Below are 18082 nucleotides of genomic sequence, written 5' to 3'. Positions count from 1 at the left end.
CAACCAACTAACAAATATAAATATATAAATATAAAAAAAATATAAATATAAAAAATAAATATACTAGCCATTCTCCATCCTGAATAGTCTGATTCAATATAAATGGAGCCAAGGCATTTGTTCTTTCAAAATGCTTTTTTAAATTTTCCCGTATGAAGGTCTAGTCAAGAATGTTGGTGTAGAGTGAGAAGTGAAGACAGTCTATGAAAACAGAGTATTAATCAAAGCCAAGGTTTGAAGTGTTGGTATAGGAAGAGTAGTTTATAGTGGAAACAAGTAGCTAGAGGGGTAGAAGAAAACCACAGAAATTATGTTGTCACTGAACACAGATGGTGAAAGAGATTGTTTGTCCGTGCAGATAATGACCAAATGCTGCCAAAAGATAAGGCAAAGTAGGAACTCAGAGCTACCTGATTAGCACCAGTTTTCAGAGTCAAACTCCTTGGTTGTGAACTTTACCTCAAGTAGTGTTCAGCATCATGATTCATGTACAAATAAATTAGATTGCCTTATGATTAGCGTTTAATTCACAGCCTTTGGATGTCTATGGAAGTAGGTTGCTGTAGTCACGGAATCTAATGTCCAGGCTCTAAGTGAGGGACTTGCTTTTGGGGAGCAGTCTCATGTGCTCTCATGAGGCCTCAGGTGTTGCTTCAGGTATCTTCCTTCCTTGTTCTTCTGCTGGGGCTCTGAATGGGATTGCGAACTTTCAATGTTCTGTTGAGATGATTCAGTGAGGGAACATATCGAAGTTGTCCAGCAGAGCAGCTAACACGTAGTACATACCGAATAAGTTCCTTTCACCATATCCTCTCTTCTTTTTTTCTACAAAGGTGTGCACATGGGATGCCCAGAGTTGCAAAAGAAAAAGGATACTCTCCCACTCCTTGTCTGTGGAAATACTGTTGGTCATAGATTTCTCCCTCCAAGTATAGGGATGCCAGAAATCTCCATAACGTTCCTAAACTTATAACATAATTTTTACCAAATTTACAAATTTAGTTTTCCAATGGAAAACACATGTACTCATTCCCTGCACTCGTTTTGTCGACTGTTCTTTGTTCCCTGCAGCAGTTGTCAAATTATAAAATTTAACCCAGAAGCTAGAAATAACATCTGTGCTGAATGGGACCATGAAGAGATGCTGGACAGCTGTATATCTGGGGTTTATTTCCATAGATTAGTAAAATGTGTGCTGTAATTGAATCCAGTAGCTTTTTTGATATTGTTAAATGCAAATAAATAAGCAAGCATTCATCAGAATTTTACTACATGCAATGGGACTTTGATTCAATGCCTTTAGAGAAAGAAAATGCCCTTCTATCTGCTTCTAATCTAAATGATTCCCTCTTCTTGTGGTGGAGGTCCAACTACCATTATAGTTATTTTCTTGTTACTGTGAAGATTATGTGAAAAACAGAAACAATACAAGAGTAAGAATATGCCTTCTGGTTCTCTAGTTTATCTTCATGTCATCACACTTTCTCTGAAGCCTCACCCACTGATGGTAGTGGGATTGACTGTCCTTGAGCTGTCTTTCAACACTCCAAAGTCTCAAAACACATTCATCTGATTTTTGTCAATTTCCTGCAGAATCCAATAAATATTTTCTGGTCTTTATTACTAATATTACCTAGATGTTAAGAAGGAAGCAATACAGTCAGTGATACACAGAAAGTTACAAATATTTGAGAATTATAATCATTGAAGGCCATATTTAAATTCTTAACTCACACTAGTCTTTAGTTGTTAGGAAGTGTGAAGGTGAGGATTTAGGAGTCTTCATATACATATTCCATTTTACTCATTCTGTCTTTTTCTTATCCCACCGAATCCCCAGAACAAAAACAACAAAAATGAGTTAGGAACTCTATGGCTTTTCTTAAGGTAAATTCTTTAAAAGCTTTTATCTGTTTATTCACAAAAGCATTAAAATGTTTAGTATGTAGTAATAAAAATAAAGCAAGATTAGTTTGAATTCGTTTTATTATCAGTTATTTGGTTGGATAGACAATTAATTGATTTTTATTTATTAAAAAGTTTTAGTATTCATGATTCTTTTTTTCCTATATAACTTTAGGAAATCTGTAATAGATTATGTATTCATTGACCTCTGTAGAGTTATTTCTCCTGAGAATCTATCTTTGTAATTACTGATTAGAATACCAAGCAACATGCCCAACCTCATTGTAATTGTACAATGACTTAAAGAAAATGACCTTGAAAATTGTCTCTCAGTTTAATGATATGGCTTTTTAAAAGTATGAACAATAGAATAAAGAATATTTTCCATAAAATTTCTATTATCTAATTAATGTCTTCAAAAGTAACTATGGTATCAAACATTTTCTCTAATTATATTCACTGGTGACTTCTCCTAGACAAGTTTTAATTAAGTTGTACAGTGAAGATCAATACTCATTGTGTATTCATTGCAATTTACATCAAGCATATATACTGTTCAGAACAATTTAATTACTGTAATTGTTGCATAGATGATACTTCGTGACTGTTACTATGGTAGAGATCCAAATCCACTACTACATTTTATAATAAATTTTATGCTGGTCATCTGTATGTCCTGTTTGGATAAATGTCTCTTCTTTTGCACATTTTTAAATTAAATTTTTTTTTTGGTGTTGAGTTTTATAAGTTCTTTATAAATTTTGGATAGTAACACCTTATCAGATATATCATTGGCAAATATGTTCTCCCTTTCAATGAGTTGTCTTTGTACTTTGTTGATGATTTCCTTTGCTGTGCAAAAACATTTTAGTTTGATGTAGACAATAAACATATGAGAAGATGTTCAATGTCACTAGTCATCAGAGAAATGCAAAATCAAACCACAATGAGATATCACCTCACACCTGTCAGAATGGTTATTATCATAAGTCAACAAACAACAAGTGTTGGCTAGGATTTGAAGAAAAGAGTACCCTTGTGCAGTTGTTGGGAATGCAGATTAGTGCAGACACTGGAAAGCACTGTGAAGTTTACTAAAAAATTGAAAATGGAACTGACTTATGACCTAGTGATTCCACTTCTGGGACTATATCCGATAAACCTAAAACACCAATTTGAAAGAATATATGCACTCCTGTGTACATTGCAGCATTATTTACAATAGCCAAAATTTGGAAACAGCCCAAGTACCCACCAGTAGATGAGTGGAAAATAAAAGCAGTGGTACAGTTACACAATGGAATATTACTCAGTCATGACAAAGAAGGAAATCTTACCTTTTGCAACAGCATGGATAGACATGGAGAGTATTATGCTAAGTGAAATAAGCCAGTCAGAGAGAGAAAAGTACCATAGGATTTCACTTATACGTGGAATATAATGAACAAAATAAACTAACAAGATAGAAACAGACTCATAGATAGAGAGAACAGACTAACAGCTGTCAGAGGGGAGGGATTGTGGGGGGCTGGATGAAAAACGGGAAGGGACTGAGCAAAGAAAAAAATGTCATAGACACAGACAACAGCATGGTGATTGCTAGAGGAAAAGGGGATGGGGAACTAGAAGAGAGCAAATGGGATCAATAATGGTGGAAGGGCACTTAACTTGGGGTGGTGAACACACAATACAATATACAGAAGACATATTATAGAATTGTATGCCTGAAACCTATGTAATTTTGTTAACCAATTTCACCCCAATAAATTCAATAAAAACTAACAAAAATAAATAAACAAATACATTTAGTGATAAAGCTGGGAAATCAACTTCTGAAAATTTACATTTATATATACCCTAAATTTCTGGTTTTATTAACTAGCTTCAGTAGTGGTGGAAATTCAGGCAATGTTATAGTGGCTTTTTCAAACATGCTATCATGAATATTAAAACATCATTAGAAAATAAGTAAGAACAGCTTTATTGGTTATGTAAAAATAATTACAAGAATTTGGTTATAAGAATATGTTTTACTAAATGAGACTTCAATGTCTATTACTTTTATTTCCTTAAATTGGAGTGATATTTTGAATTATACAGAATGCCTTCAAATATGCTAACTTTTATTAATGAAGATCATGATACTGATGAACCAAAGATATGTGAAAGTAGAGATTTTCTAGTAGCATTGTAGGTGTATGCCAGGGTTTCTCAACTTTGGCACTCATGAAATTTGAGCCCGATACTTCTTCCTGGGAGTGAGGGAGGTTGTGCTGTGCATTGAGGGATGTTAGCTGCATGCCTGGCTTCTTCCCATGAGATGCCAGTGGCAAAATACTCTCCTATCCTTCACTTTAAAAATATATACACTATTAAAATATAGTTAAATATTATATTAGTTTTAGGTGCACAACATAGTGTTTCAACACTTAATTATGTACCTTAAAAAATTATCACCATCCCCCTTCCAATTTTGAAAATTGCCCACTGACCAAATGATTTATTTAGAAGAAAAACGGCTATTCAGCTGTTCTGAGCACAGGCTGGATTCATAAGCACGAGTCAAAATAGTGTTCTTTTAAGGAAACAATACACTTCTGTGTATTTAGTGTTTTGGAGATAAGAACTGGTTGCTAATTGGATAGTCAGTATTAATACCTTACCCTAGATTTAGGAAAGGGAAGATCAGAAATGGCTTCCAAGACAAGGTAGTTCCTGAAACATGTTTTGTAGGACAAGTGAAGACTTAGCAAGGGGAGAAGGGCATGTAAGAGCTAAAGCAGCTTGTGCAAAATTTGGAGGTGTAAGAAAGCCCCCCTCTCTTCCTATAGATATAGCAATACAGAGATAGATATGGAGACCTATACATAAGTAATATCATTATATATTGATATCTATATATGTATAGATATATAGATATAATTTCAGTCATTTTCCCTGAGACATTGAATCCTTTTGTTCTATATTTTATGCACAAAATTACAGTAATCCTCAAGTAATTGTCTAAAACACCTAATTTTCTTTTTTTCTCTCAATTTCCAATTCAGTAACAGTATATATCTGTATCTTCTTTGCATTGTGAATTTTATGAAACCATCTATGTCCAAGAGGAAAGCGATTTCAGATACTAGTGGGACGTGACATGCGTGTATTTGCTATAAACTTTCTCATCTATTGCTCTGAAGAAAACCTTTTGACAAGATCATCATACAGAAAAAAATATGCATTCCTATCATGGTTAATTTCATGTGTTTAATAATGCATTTCAATATTGAAAATTCTCAATAAATTGTATTAACAGCCAAGTTAGTGTTTCCAGTTCATTCATTTACTTTTACATGCACATATGTTTTAGGTCAAAAATGAATAAAGATAGTAATTTAAATTAACATTCATTTAACTGAGGGTAACTAAACTTGAGAAAGATATTGGAATTCTGTTGGAAAAAATGAATATTTTAAGATCCACATATTATGAAAAGGTCTACCAGGAATGCTGTGTTTCTCGTGGCAGGCTGGTTATGAATTCCTAGAATTCCTAAGCACATCAGTTCGCCACCACGGGATTAAATTTAATTTGACTGCCATCATAGTAGAAGGCCTTTAGTTTTCTGATTTGCTGTACTTTATCTTGTCTACACAGATATGCTGCTGCTGAATATCAAAGGTGAAATAAAAATCTTAAAGATGAATAAACTTAGCGATTTAGGTTCTGCACTCCCCTGGTATTTAGTCATGTCTAGACATAGACCTAAGTGTCCCAGAAAAGCCAAAATTAGGGCAAGGACATTTAAGTTTAATGTAGCCTTATTCCCATGGAAACGAGAAAAGTCAACAATAGAATAAAAAGAAAAGAGTATAGGTCTAACTAAAAAATCAGATTTAATGGAGTGACTTGGAGATTTACAGGGTCACTGGGTAGTGAAACAGATTGTTTAATTTTTCTGTTTTAAACAATAGTTTTTTAGTTAGGTCAATTTCCTCTAAAAAATAATTTTACAAATAATTTATGTTATTATTCCCTAAAGCCAAGGTGATGTGTGTAGGCTAAAGACGATACAACCATTCTAAAGTATGTACTTTTATAGCTATTGGCAGCGCTCAGGGAAATAGACAAGTGTATTGAACACACACATATATTATGCATATGTGTGTGTGTGTGTATGTATTGAGTATATTTCTGCTTTATAAAAATTTAACATTTTAAATTTTTTCTTTATATTACTAATATAAAGTATTAACTTAGTATATAAGTATGTTTGATGTTTTATGAAATCAAATGATGGCAAATAGAGTTAAATTTGCATAATTTCTATAGTGTAGAAAATGTGTATTTAAATTATGATCTTGATTTCCTTGGTTATAGTAATTCTGTTCTATTTTTCTTTATAGAAATATTAAAACAGCCTATTAACTGCTATTTCTGTAGTACCCAGGCTTACTCTTCCAAATAGAATCATTTTTTAAAAAAATTGCTAGCATTTCAAAATACTGGCCCTTGAATTAATTTAAGAAAGCTTCATACCTCTGACTGGGGATAACCTAGTTGTTTTCCTTATGGATCCACATACCATGCTCTTTTAAAGTGGTTCAGCTGCACAGTGGGCCAGGGTGGATCCATTTGGCTTAGGCATAATAGGTTGGAAATGTAATGATCTGTGATCCAGGTCTAAAGTATTTTGACAACACGGTGCTCTTTTAGCTAGTTTAACTTGGGGGGCCAGTAGATGAACTTCCTGAAATAGAAACATGGGTGTGTGGGATGTGGGTACACATGTGTATGAATTCTGTGTGGTGTCCTTTTGCAATGGTGCTATTCAGACTTCCACCCTGAGACTTCCAAGTATTTTAAGATACCCAGCCATAATTGATGTCTGTCTTTAAAAAATGTAGTTGATAGTTCCATGAGAAGCACATTCAAGATTATGGCCATATGTAAGTAGAAGATATCTTGGAAATGCAACGGACACATAACTGTAACAACAACCCTGAGAGCTGCTACAATTTTCTTGGCTTGGTTAAGGGTGTGTAGATTTATTTCTTAATTAAACTTGCAATTTGGATTACAGATTTCAGTTAATATCACAAAAATGTTACAAGCTTGGGGATAGTTTATTGCTGTTTAATGTAAATTATTTGTTAATTGCCTCATAACAGCTTTCCGGAAGAAAATACAATACGTTTAAGCCACAATTTTATGGCTGCAGCTTTAATCCCAAGGCCTAGAGCCTGAAAAAAGAGCGTATAGTCTACTTTTTCTGTGGGTTTTTCATATTTTTTTCTTATTTTAATTCTTCTTTATAGTTGTTTGATAAAAAAAAGCACTTAGGGTAATGGCTTGTTTATATAATTTTGCTCTAAATGTTAATTCAAAATCACTTGTTTTCTTGCATCGAAATGTTTTCTTTAAATTTTAACTCTTGTATTCATCACAATGAATACTTAATCTAATTTTAGTTATGTAGCAATATGCACTTTTAATAACACTATGAAAATAGTGATGCATTTTTGTACATTTGACTCAGTTTTGTTTTCTTTCTCTTTCAGTGAATTTATTGGATTCACGTACTGTCATGGGGGACTTGGGATGGATTGCTTTTCCAAAAAATGGGGTAAGCCTTTATGAAATTTTTTCTACAACTTAGGCTACCAGAGTAAGCATCATGTTAAATGTCACATATGATTGAAAATTTACTGGATATATTTGTAGTTAAGAGAGGAGGGATGTGGCCCTGGCCAGTTTGGTTCAGTGGTCTGAGCATCAGCCTGTGGACCATAGAGTCCCGGGTTCTGTTCCCTCTAGGGGCATGTACCAAAAAAAAAAAGAGAGAGAGGAGGGGTGTGTGTGTGTGTGAAGGTGAGTGCTAAGACCTCAGATCCAGATCAACTCTGCTGGGAAAAAGGAAAAACAGGCAAACAGGGAAGAGATTTCAATGACTTGAAAAACAAATATGTGATTTTTCTCTTTAAGTATTTCTCCATAAAGAAAGTAAAGTTACCTTAAAAATTCAGATTGAAGCAACCAACACACTGATAGAATTGGTTTATCTAAAAAAAGAGATTTGCCCTTATCCTGGTTTTATTAAACAGGAATTAAAGTAGCATGTCAATGACTAGTGTAGATTCAAACACCGGGACCAATTTATTTTGTGTTTCTTTACTACATTAGAGAATGAAAATTGTAAGAAAATCCTTTAAATTCTATTGAGATTAAAAATTTCTTAGATTATTAGGTCATCATTCAAAGGTTTTCTTTCAATTTTTGAATTTGTCTTTATTGAAAACTTTCAGAAAAAATGTTTTATTGGAGCATTTCTGCAATTGTTTTTAATTAGTCAATTATTTCACTGGTGTACATTGAAAATAAAGTCTTTTGGGTGAAAATTAAGTAAGTCATTTTTTAATAATATAAATATTTATAATACTAATAATATTAATAAATAGATTACATTTAAAAAGTATTTCACGCCCTGGCCGGTTTGGCTCAGCGGTTGGAGTGTCGGCCTGCGGTCCAGAGAGACCCGGGTTCGGTTCCCGCTAAGGGCATGTACCTCGGTTGCAGTTTGTCCCCGGCCCTGGTCAGTTGTGCGGGTGGCAGCCACTCGATGTGTCCCTTCACATCGATGTTTCTCTTTCTCTTCCTCTCTCTCCCTCCCGCTCTATCTGAACAAAAAAATGGAAAAATGTCCTCGGGTGAGGATAAAAAAATAAAAAATAAAAAAATAAAAAGTATTTCACCCCTGGCTGGTGTGGCTCGGTTGGTTGGGCATTGTCCCATGCACCAGGCAGTTGCAGTTCCATTGCAGGTAAAGGGCACATGCCAGGGCTGGAGCTCGATCCCTCGTAGGGGGCATGCAGTTTGCAGCCAATCAATGTTTCTGTCTTGCATGGATGTTTCTCTCTCTCTTTTCCTTCAAAAATTAGTAAACTATTTAAAAACATATTTTTAAAAGTATTTCATAATTTTTTAATTAAAAAGACATCTATATTATTAGATTAAAAATTAAAACATGAGTAAATTATTGTGACATTAAATTTTTATATTGCACAGGAAGTATTAACTGTATTTCATGACTATTAAAAACAATTTAAACTTTGAGTGAAGCTTTTTATAATATAATAAATTTAATATTTGACTTTTTTATTTAAGTTAAGACTATCCAAGTTCATTACAGAAACACTTTAGTGACAAAGACAAATAAGTTTTCCATTAAAAATTAATTTGAATACTTTATTTTTATTTAATTTAATTTAATTTTTAACTCATTTTTATTGTTGAATGTATTACAGATGTTCCCCCTTTTTTTCCCCATTGACCCCCTCCTTCTCAATCCCAACCCACTCCTGCCTTCCCCACACTATTGTTGGTGTTCATTGTTTATGCATATATGCATAGAAGTTCTTTGGTTTATCTAATCCTGCCCCTCCTCCCACCTTCCTTTGAGGTTCATCAGTCTAACAACCAATTTGTTCTTCTTAATTTCTTCATCGTTTTCACCCAGCCCCCCAAACCCTGCCCATTTGGCAAGCAACAAAAATTTCTCTATATCTATGAGTCTGTTTCTGTTATACTTGCTCATTTTGTTTGTAGATTTAATTGGTGATTGATATGTATTAATTGCCATTTTATTGTTCATATTTTTTATCTTCTCCTTCAAGAAGACCCTTCAACATTTCATAAAATACTAGTTTGCTGGTGATGAACTCCTTTAGCTTTTTCTTGTCTGGGAAACTCTTGATATGTTCATCAATTCTAACTGATAGCTTTGCAGGATAGAGTAATCTTGATTGTAGTTCATTGCTTTCCATCACCTTGAATATCTCTTGCCACTCCTTTCTGGCCTGCAGAATTTCTTTTGAGAAATCAGCTGACAGTCTTATGTAGGTAACAGACTGCTTTTCTCTTGCTGCTTTTAAGATTCTCTCTTTGTATTTAACCTTTGGCATTTTGATGATGATGTGTCTTGGTGTGGACCTCTCTGGGTTCATCTTGTTTGGGCCTCTCTGTGCTTCCTGGACTTGTATGTCTGTTTCCTTCACCAAGTTAGGGAAGTTTTCTGTCATTATTGTTTCAAATAGGTTTTCAGTTTCTGTTCTCTCTTCCTTCTGGCACCCCTCTGATGCAAATGTTGGTACACTGGAAGTTGTCCCAGAGGCTCCTTATACTATCCTCATTTTCTTGGCTTCTTTTTTCTTTCTTTCTTTGTTTGCTGTTCTGATTGGTTATTATTTGCTTCTTTATATTCCAAATTGATGGTTTGCTTCTTGGCTTTACCTACTACTATGGCTTCCCTGTAAATTATTCTTGATTTCAGTTAGTGCATCCTTCATTTCTGGTCCTTTTTTATGTTGTTGATGTTCTGACTAAGTTCCTGAGAGGTCTCTTTAAGTTCCTCGAAGGTCTCACTAAGTTCCTTGAGTAACCTTATAACCAGTGTTTTGAACTCTACATCTTATTGATTGCTTATCTCCATTTTCCTGGAGTTTTGTTTGTTTCTTTCATTTGGGACATGTTTCCTTGTCTCCTCAATTTGGCTGCTTCCCTATGATTGTTTCTATGTATTAGGTAGAGTTGCTATGTCTCCTAGGCTTCGAAGGGTGGCCTATTATTGTAGGTGTCCTGTAGGATCCAGTGGCAAAGCCTCTCTGATCATCCCAGCTGGCCCCTCAAGGTGCACCCCTTGTGTGGACTGTACGCCCTTCTGTTGTAATTGAGTCTTGTTTGCTGTTGGCATGTCAATGGGAAGGATTTACTCAGGCTGATCAGCTGCAAGGACAAGCTCTGCACACTGACCACTGGCCTCTGACTATCTTAGAGGATCAGCTGAATAGGGGCCCACCACACTGTGCAAGACTTACTTCCTCAGGGCTCTGGTACCCACTGAGTCTGCTCATTGAATGTGTCACCTATGCGGGTGGTTGGGTGGTGGTGTTTCAATGTGGTCTGGAGCTGTCCACTAGGTGTGCTGGCTCTGGGGCAAAGTCAGCCACTGCCTGTGTTCTATCTGGGGCCACCTGGCATAAGCTACAAAGTGATCTGCAGATGGCTGCTTCTTGTGTTAGGCTTGGAGGTGCTCAGGAAAAGCCAAGTTCTGAACCAAGGCTGGTTGCTTCTAGTGTCATGTCTGGGGCCACTTAATGAGAGGTGGGGGGCTCGCTGAGACCAGATGCTGCTTGTTTGAGAGATTTTAGGAAACTCTGAAGTAGGAGCCAAGACAGGCCAATCCAATGGTTAAGCCTTTGGAAACTCCTTAGGTGGGCCCAAAATTTGGGTGGGGGGGCGACTCAGGGAATCATCAGGGCAGGTCAATCAGTGTGAGCCAGGTTGCTGAGTCCCAGATGTGGTGGCTGTCTGCTGCCCCAGGAAAGGACTTACCAAAGCAACATCAGCTTCCACCAGCATATCTATCTGAGAGAAAACTGCCTCTCCAGCCTTCTTCCTGAGGTCAAACAACTCAGTTCTTTCTTGTATGTCTCTGGCGCCCCTCAAGCTGCCTTCCCTCCAAGCTTACAGGGAGCACGTCTGAGTACGTCAATGCGTGGGCCCTTTAAGAGGAGCTGCCTGGGGCTCCAGCAGCTGTAGCCCTCCTGAGCCTCAGTTCCCGCTGGTTTTACAGCCAGAAGTTATGGGGTTTCTCTTCCTGGAACTGGAACCCTGAGCTGGGTGGCTGGTGTGCGATGGGGACCCCTCACTCCTCAGGGAGGACCTTCCCATCCGAGGTGTCCTGATTTTTATCCGCCACACATGGGTGTGGGACCAGCCCCTCCGCCTCCGCCCCTCCTACCAGTCTCAGTGTGTGGCTGTTTCTTTAATTCTGTAGTCCTAGGACTTCCACTCAGCTCCGTGTCAGGGGGTTCTGAAAGTAGCTTAGTTGTAATTTTAATGTGGTTGTGGTAGGAGGCAATACGGTGTTTACCTATGCCACCATCTTGACTGGAAGTGAATATTTAACTTTAAATATAATGTATACGTGCAATTAATTTATAAAATTCTGGCCCTGGCCGGTTTGGCTCAGCGGTTAGAGCGTCGGCCTGCGATCCTGAGAGACCCGGGTTCGGTTCCCGCTAAGGGCACGTACCTCGGTTGCAGTTTGTCCCCAGCCCTGGTCGGTTGTGCGGGTGGCAGCCACTCGATGTGTTCCTTTCACGTCGATGTTTCTCTCTCTCTCTCTGTTCCTCTCTCTCCCTCCCACTCTACCTGAACAAAAAAATGGGAAAATGTCCTCGGGTTCGGATAAAAAAAAATAAGTAAAAAATAGAAAATTCTGCACACTAACAGTATTTCATATGACTTTGAAGGTTAATTTCAGTTTAATTCAGTACTTGAATATTACTACATATCTGGTAGTAACAACCCAAATAACCAAATTTAAATTTTTTTCCAGTTAAGTAAACCAGGTGTGTTTTATCAGTCCCTTACTAAGAAAATTATTATTATGAAAGCAAAATGAGTAGTAGTAATTGTTGTAATTCCTAATAATTTATATGTTAATATCCTAATCTTAATGTGCTTGCCCTCTTTTTATTTACTTGGTAGAACATAAGATAAGCCAAATAAAAAAAGAATTATCCAACTCAGCTATAGCCAAGGCCAACATAATTGTATATATTCTTAGTCTGTTGCTCTTTTATCTTTCTTATATTCTTCTTTCCTTTTTTCTCATCCTCACCCCCAAATTATTTTATTTCATCTATCATCATCAACCCTATATAAGTAGATGGCTGTCTAACATCCATGTCTGAGAACCTATAAATGTGTTTTGTTTTCTCAATTTTTTCCACAAGCCAAAAATGATTTATTATTTAATATTTTAAATTGTCCTATCTGATAATATGGCTGATATGTTGAGTTGAAATTAATTTCTGAGAAAATTCATCATATTCTCTTTGAATCTAGTTTTGTCTTTCTCCTGTTTCCATTCTGAAGTTACTCAGAGAGATTTGACAATATTTAACTATGGGAGCAAATCTGATGTTCTTTTGGCTCTTGCAATTAGAAATTTTGGGGGAAATTACTCACTTTTTTACATGACTTTTGTATAAAGCACAATTGATTTTTCTAAAAGTACTCTCTTTGGTTTAGGAATGGGCTCTCTCCAATCATTCTGACAACCTTATGCGTTATCTTTCTTTCTATTATAATTGTTAGTAAAGAGTTAAATTTTTAGTATTCAGTTTGCGTATTTTGTTTATTTTTTTTAATGAGTTTTTTTCAAAATTCTTGTAACATTTTTGAGTGGCGTTTTATGTGATATAGATATGCCTGATGTTACTGTTACTGTTTTCATTATAACTAGTTATAATAATAGAAATAAAGCAAAGGGAAGGCCACACATTACAAGCAGAACCATATGGGCAGTTTCACCATGAAGTTGCAATTTTACTCCCCTGGGAACCACTGGTCCATTCCCTGCAGATCACGAGGGGAAGGGACTGAACAAAGGGGAAGATAGGCACATGCACAATGAAGTTGGGGTGATGTAGGGAATTTACCTGCCTGTCAGTCTAACCTGGAAAAGATAACTGGCCAGAGGAGGTGGAGCCACTGCAAGCACACGAAATTTAAGGAGGTTAAATCCCCGAAGGAATGATCTCTTTCTTGTTCCCCTGGCTTTGCTCCCGCATCCTTGCACTTGCCTGTGTTCCCCCCATAGCCATGTGGCCCTAGAATCCACATGGCCCATGGCCATGCAGGCCCCACACACAATGTACTACATGTAGGAACACAAGCTAAGCTAGCCTGATGCTGGACTGGCCTGTGCAAATATGTAGCAGAAACTCCGGGCAATGGCTTTAATCCTAGTGCTGCTGAAGATCAAATGGATCTTTTTCCTTGGCAGGACAGAGGAAGAGGGGATCTTGGAAACTCAGGGGTCTAACTCCATGCAAATAAATACCACTCATTTTCCCATGTAAGTCTCAGAAAATTCCTTTACTCATGACATTGCAAGAAGCCCACTTTCACTGGCAACAGGTGGAAACACGGAGAACCCCACTGACGACAGTTACTATTAAAGAGAAAGAAATTAGGTTAGAGAAACTAAGTGAAATGTGCACTTCTTTAAATACGAGGGATGTGTGCGAAATCCAGGTGTAATATTTTGTTATGCCACTCATGCAAAATGAAGGATTTTTAAAATTGTATTTTGAAGAGAATGAGCATACAAAGTATAAGTAATTCTAAAAGACATATATATACTTTTACTATATTGTTATTAGACTGTGCCAGTTATGATTACACAAGCAATCCAATTCTAGGTGAAATACATATAGATCATCAGAGTGATGTCAGCAAAAAATGTGAATGAAGTAAGAGCTTCTAAAAATGTTTACAACATCGGTTCTCAACCTGTGGGTCGCAACCCCTTTGTGGGTTGAATGACCCTTTCACAGGGGTCGGCTAAGACCATCAGAAAACACTTATTTCCGATGGTCTTAGGAACCGAGACTCCGCTTCTCTATCTGTCTCTAGGCGGGTCCGCCCACATGCACATACACCTACATACAACATGAGGAACTGTGCTAAAGGGTCGCTGCATTAGGAAGGTTGAGAACCACTGGTTTAGAAGAATTTTGAGAATACTAGAAAATAAGTAAGAATCAACTTTTAGAACTCTGAAAATTAATCAAAGTCTTGGAACCATCCAGGGAATATTTACTTTTAAAAAAATGACTGACTGAGGCACTGGCCGGGTAGCTCAGTTGTTTAGAGTGTCATCCCCAAGTTTGATCTTCATTCAGGGCACATACAAGAATCAGCCAATGAATGCAGAAATAAATGGAACAAAAATCGGTCTCTCTCTCTCTCATTCTTTCTTTCTCTCCCCACCCTACCTTCTCTTCCTTTCTCTCTAAAATCAATAAAAATAAAAACTTATTTCAAAAAGAAAATAATTAAAATAAAAAAATGACTGAATCTTGCTACAACAAGTTTTGTGGCATTTTGAGGTGTCCTATGTCTTTTCCTGCCTCTTCAACTCTCAGGTAGCATTGAAAAACCAAAAACCTGCCTCCATGGTGAAAACCAGCAGCCTGGCTGGGACTGGAGGGGGAGAGTAGGGTAGGAGATTTTTTCAAAGACTTGATCCCAGAAATGTGTCACTTTTTATCCTGATAGCTCCCAGAAATTTGCTTTTGTACAGCTGTCTTGATTTAATCTGATTCAGAGATCTCCCAGTACAGTAAAGAAGAATATGCTATTTTCTCAGAACATTTTTCTGAACTTCAAACCTTAGGAATGAATATCTTATTATTTTATTATATTATTTCTTATACCAATAAAATAACAGTACCCAAAATCTGGGCCTAAGAATTGGGCAAGTACTTAAGAGAAACACTTAATCATCTTTAGTAGTCATGTAAATGTTTCATACACTTCTTAGAAGCAATCATTGACACTTTTTCTATGCTAGTAAGCTCCTAGAATTCTTGTAGCTATCTCATATTGATCAGTGCACAGTGTTTCTAAAACTTGGCTCAATCTGGCATATAATAAAATGTCAATAAATATTTTTTGGTAAGATAACTTATTTTATTTATGAAATGGAGCATAATACTGAGTTATGGTTATGCATTAAAATTAAATAAGTGGGACTGAGAGCAGAGCTTGGCACAGTGTTGGCACTCAGTGAACATCCTTTCTTTGACCTTCTTCTTTTGGGAGGGTTAAAATGTTTAATTTAATTTATTGTGGTTATATTGGTTAATAAAGTTATATAGGTGTAAAGTGTACATTTCTAACTCTGGCTGGTTTGGCTCAGTGGTTAGAGCTTAGGCCCGCCGACCAGAGAGACCTGGTTCGGTTCCCGCTGGGGTCATGTACCTCAGTTGCAGTTTGTCCCCACCCCAGTGAGGTCATGTGGGTGGCAACCAGTCGATGTGTCTCTCTTACATCGATGTTTCTCTCTCTCTCCTCCTCCCTCTCTCCTTCCTGCTCTATCTGAAGATAAATGCAAAAATGTCCTCAGGTGAGGATAAAAATAAATAAAGTATACACTTCTATGATACATGCTCTGTATATTATATTGTGTATTCACCACCCAAAATTATGTTACTTTCCATCACCATTTATCCCCCCTTTACCCTCTCCTGCCTCTCCTTGCCCATACTGTTGTCTATCTAAGAGGTTTGTTTTTTTTTTGCTTAATCCCTTCACCTTTGACCTTCTATTGCATTTCTATTTTCCTACTAAGAGATCCACCCACCAGGCCATCAGGCTTTTTGTTTGTTTGTTTGTTTTTGTCTATAAATATATTTACATGAATGAATTCATTGTCAGCAGTTACAGATTGGGAGATTTCTTATAAAATGAATTTCCAGCTTTTCTGTGTAGTTGGAAGTTTCAGAAAACGAGTTAGCAGCCTTTTATGATCTCGACAGCCCAAAGCTGAGAAAAGGCTGCTTTGAAGAGAGTAAGCAATTTCTCCTTTTTGATTCAATTTCCACCTGATCCTCTTCACTCATTTAAGTTACTGGTCTGTAATGTTGGCATTTTTGCGGCGTCAATTTTTAGGATTTCACATGCATCAGGATTTTCTGTTGCTTCAGGAGATACGTTTTTTTCACTTATTGTTACATGCTGAGATAGTTTTTTTCTATATTTTATTTTTTTTACTAGTTCATCTGAGTTAGAACACATCATTCAAATTTGAGTTTCAGCATGTGCATTTTAGCCACAGGGTATAAGGTAGTGTGTGTGCGTGTGTGTGTGTGTGTGTGTTTGTGTGTGTGTGTTTGTGTGTGTTTGCGCGCCTCATGGCAGCAAGGTGAAATCTCCTCTTTTTTTATTCTGGACATATTTAGAAGTACTATGTTACAGGAAAGTTTAATTTTATGCAAATTTGCTGCATTCATTCATTCAACAGATATGTATCCAGCACTTGGTATGTGCCAGTTTCTTTTCTAGGCACAGAGGTTACAACAGTGAAGAGAACAAAGTTTCCTGACATCCTAGAGCTTGAGGCAGCATTGTTTGAGAAGGAGTAATCGTAATGTTAGAACAGTGTGGTAGATGAAAATCCTCCTAGTGCTGTCTTTTTGATACATGTACAAAAGTGGCAGAGAGGTGACAGTTTGCTCACGTCACTCAGGTTGTTTGTGACACGACTGGGAAGAGCACGTGTACTCGGTTGTATTTGCACATGTGGTGTCATATCTTGCCATAAAAAACAATGTTCTTTCCTGTACATAATTCCAATTAGTAATAACAATGTCAAGGTAAAAAGCGATACTTAATATTGTTTTGTAGAAGAGGAAAGCGGGGTTCTATAAGGGTAAGTCACTTGCCGAAGGTTAGTCAGCAGATAAGAGACTGAGTCCATTGCAACCCAGGTCTTCCAGGATACTGATTATTTTAAACCAGAGGTGAAAGATCCATCTTTTATTTCTTGCCCTCTAGACAGCAGGGAGGGACCTGGAGAGCATTATGCTAAGTGAAATAAGCCAATCAGAGAAAGACAAATATCACATGATTTCAGTAATAGGTGGAATATAATGTACAAAATAAACTCATGAGCAAAATAGATCCAGAAAGCAGAAAACAGACTGACAAACCTCAGAAGGAAGTGCAGTGAGGGGGCTGGGACAAATAGTATTCATTGCTAGATTGTAAGTATTTGAAAAATATGTGTAGCACAAAGGTGCTCAAATACAGGTTATATTTGTTATATTGTGTATATAATATTATTATGTAATTAGATAAATAGATTGATAGATAAATAACTAAAAGAATGAGTTGACAACCCACTATATCTGCAATTTCTGTGACCTCTGTGAATCTCAGTTTTCCTGTCTGTTAAGTGGGGCTGGGAGACTATTATATCATTTATTGGACATTGTTGTTCTGAGGGTAAAATAAGATAATGATTTTGAATGCACCCATGTGATTCTAAAACCACTGACAAATAGAAAAGATGATAGTTGATGAGAAAGCTGCTTCTATATTGCTGTTTTCAAATATAGCCAGAAGGCAACATTTTGGTAGTTTAAGTAACAACCCCTCAGCTATGTCTTTAGCCCTTGGCTATTAAATGAAGGAAGTGGACTTTGAGAGTTTTCATACCTGAACAACCAAATGTGGGACTCAGTACTCTAATCTCACTTTGCATGAAATTGAGGAGAGGGTCTGCAAACTTTTTGGGGGGGGGAATAATTGGTCTTTAATTGTAAACAGCAACAAA

The 18082-nt window shown here is 36.7% G+C and overlaps 1 protein-coding gene across 4 annotated transcripts in view; it reads left to right on the top strand.

Annotated features, from left to right (window-relative positions):
• EPHA5 (EPH receptor A5) overlaps window positions 1–18082 on the top strand; it is a 346680-nt gene that overhangs the window by 21259 nt on the left and 307339 nt on the right. For all 4 annotated transcript variants that reach the window (XM_036258172.1, XM_036258162.1, XM_036258144.1 and 1 more), the window contains exon 2: window positions 7452–7516. In XM_036258172.1, coding sequence (XP_036114065.1) covers window positions 7452–7516 — 65 coding nt within the window. The remainder of the gene's footprint in view (window positions 1–7451; window positions 7517–18082) is intronic.

Source organism: Molossus molossus, unplaced genomic scaffold (genome assembly GCF_014108415.1).
Source record: "Molossus molossus isolate mMolMol1 unplaced genomic scaffold, mMolMol1.p scaffold_m16_p_1, whole genome shotgun sequence".
NCBI lineage: Eukaryota > Metazoa > Chordata > Mammalia > Chiroptera > Molossidae > Molossus > Molossus molossus.
Note: the sequence above shows the minus strand (reverse complement) of the source record. Positions and strands in the feature narration are given on the sequence as shown.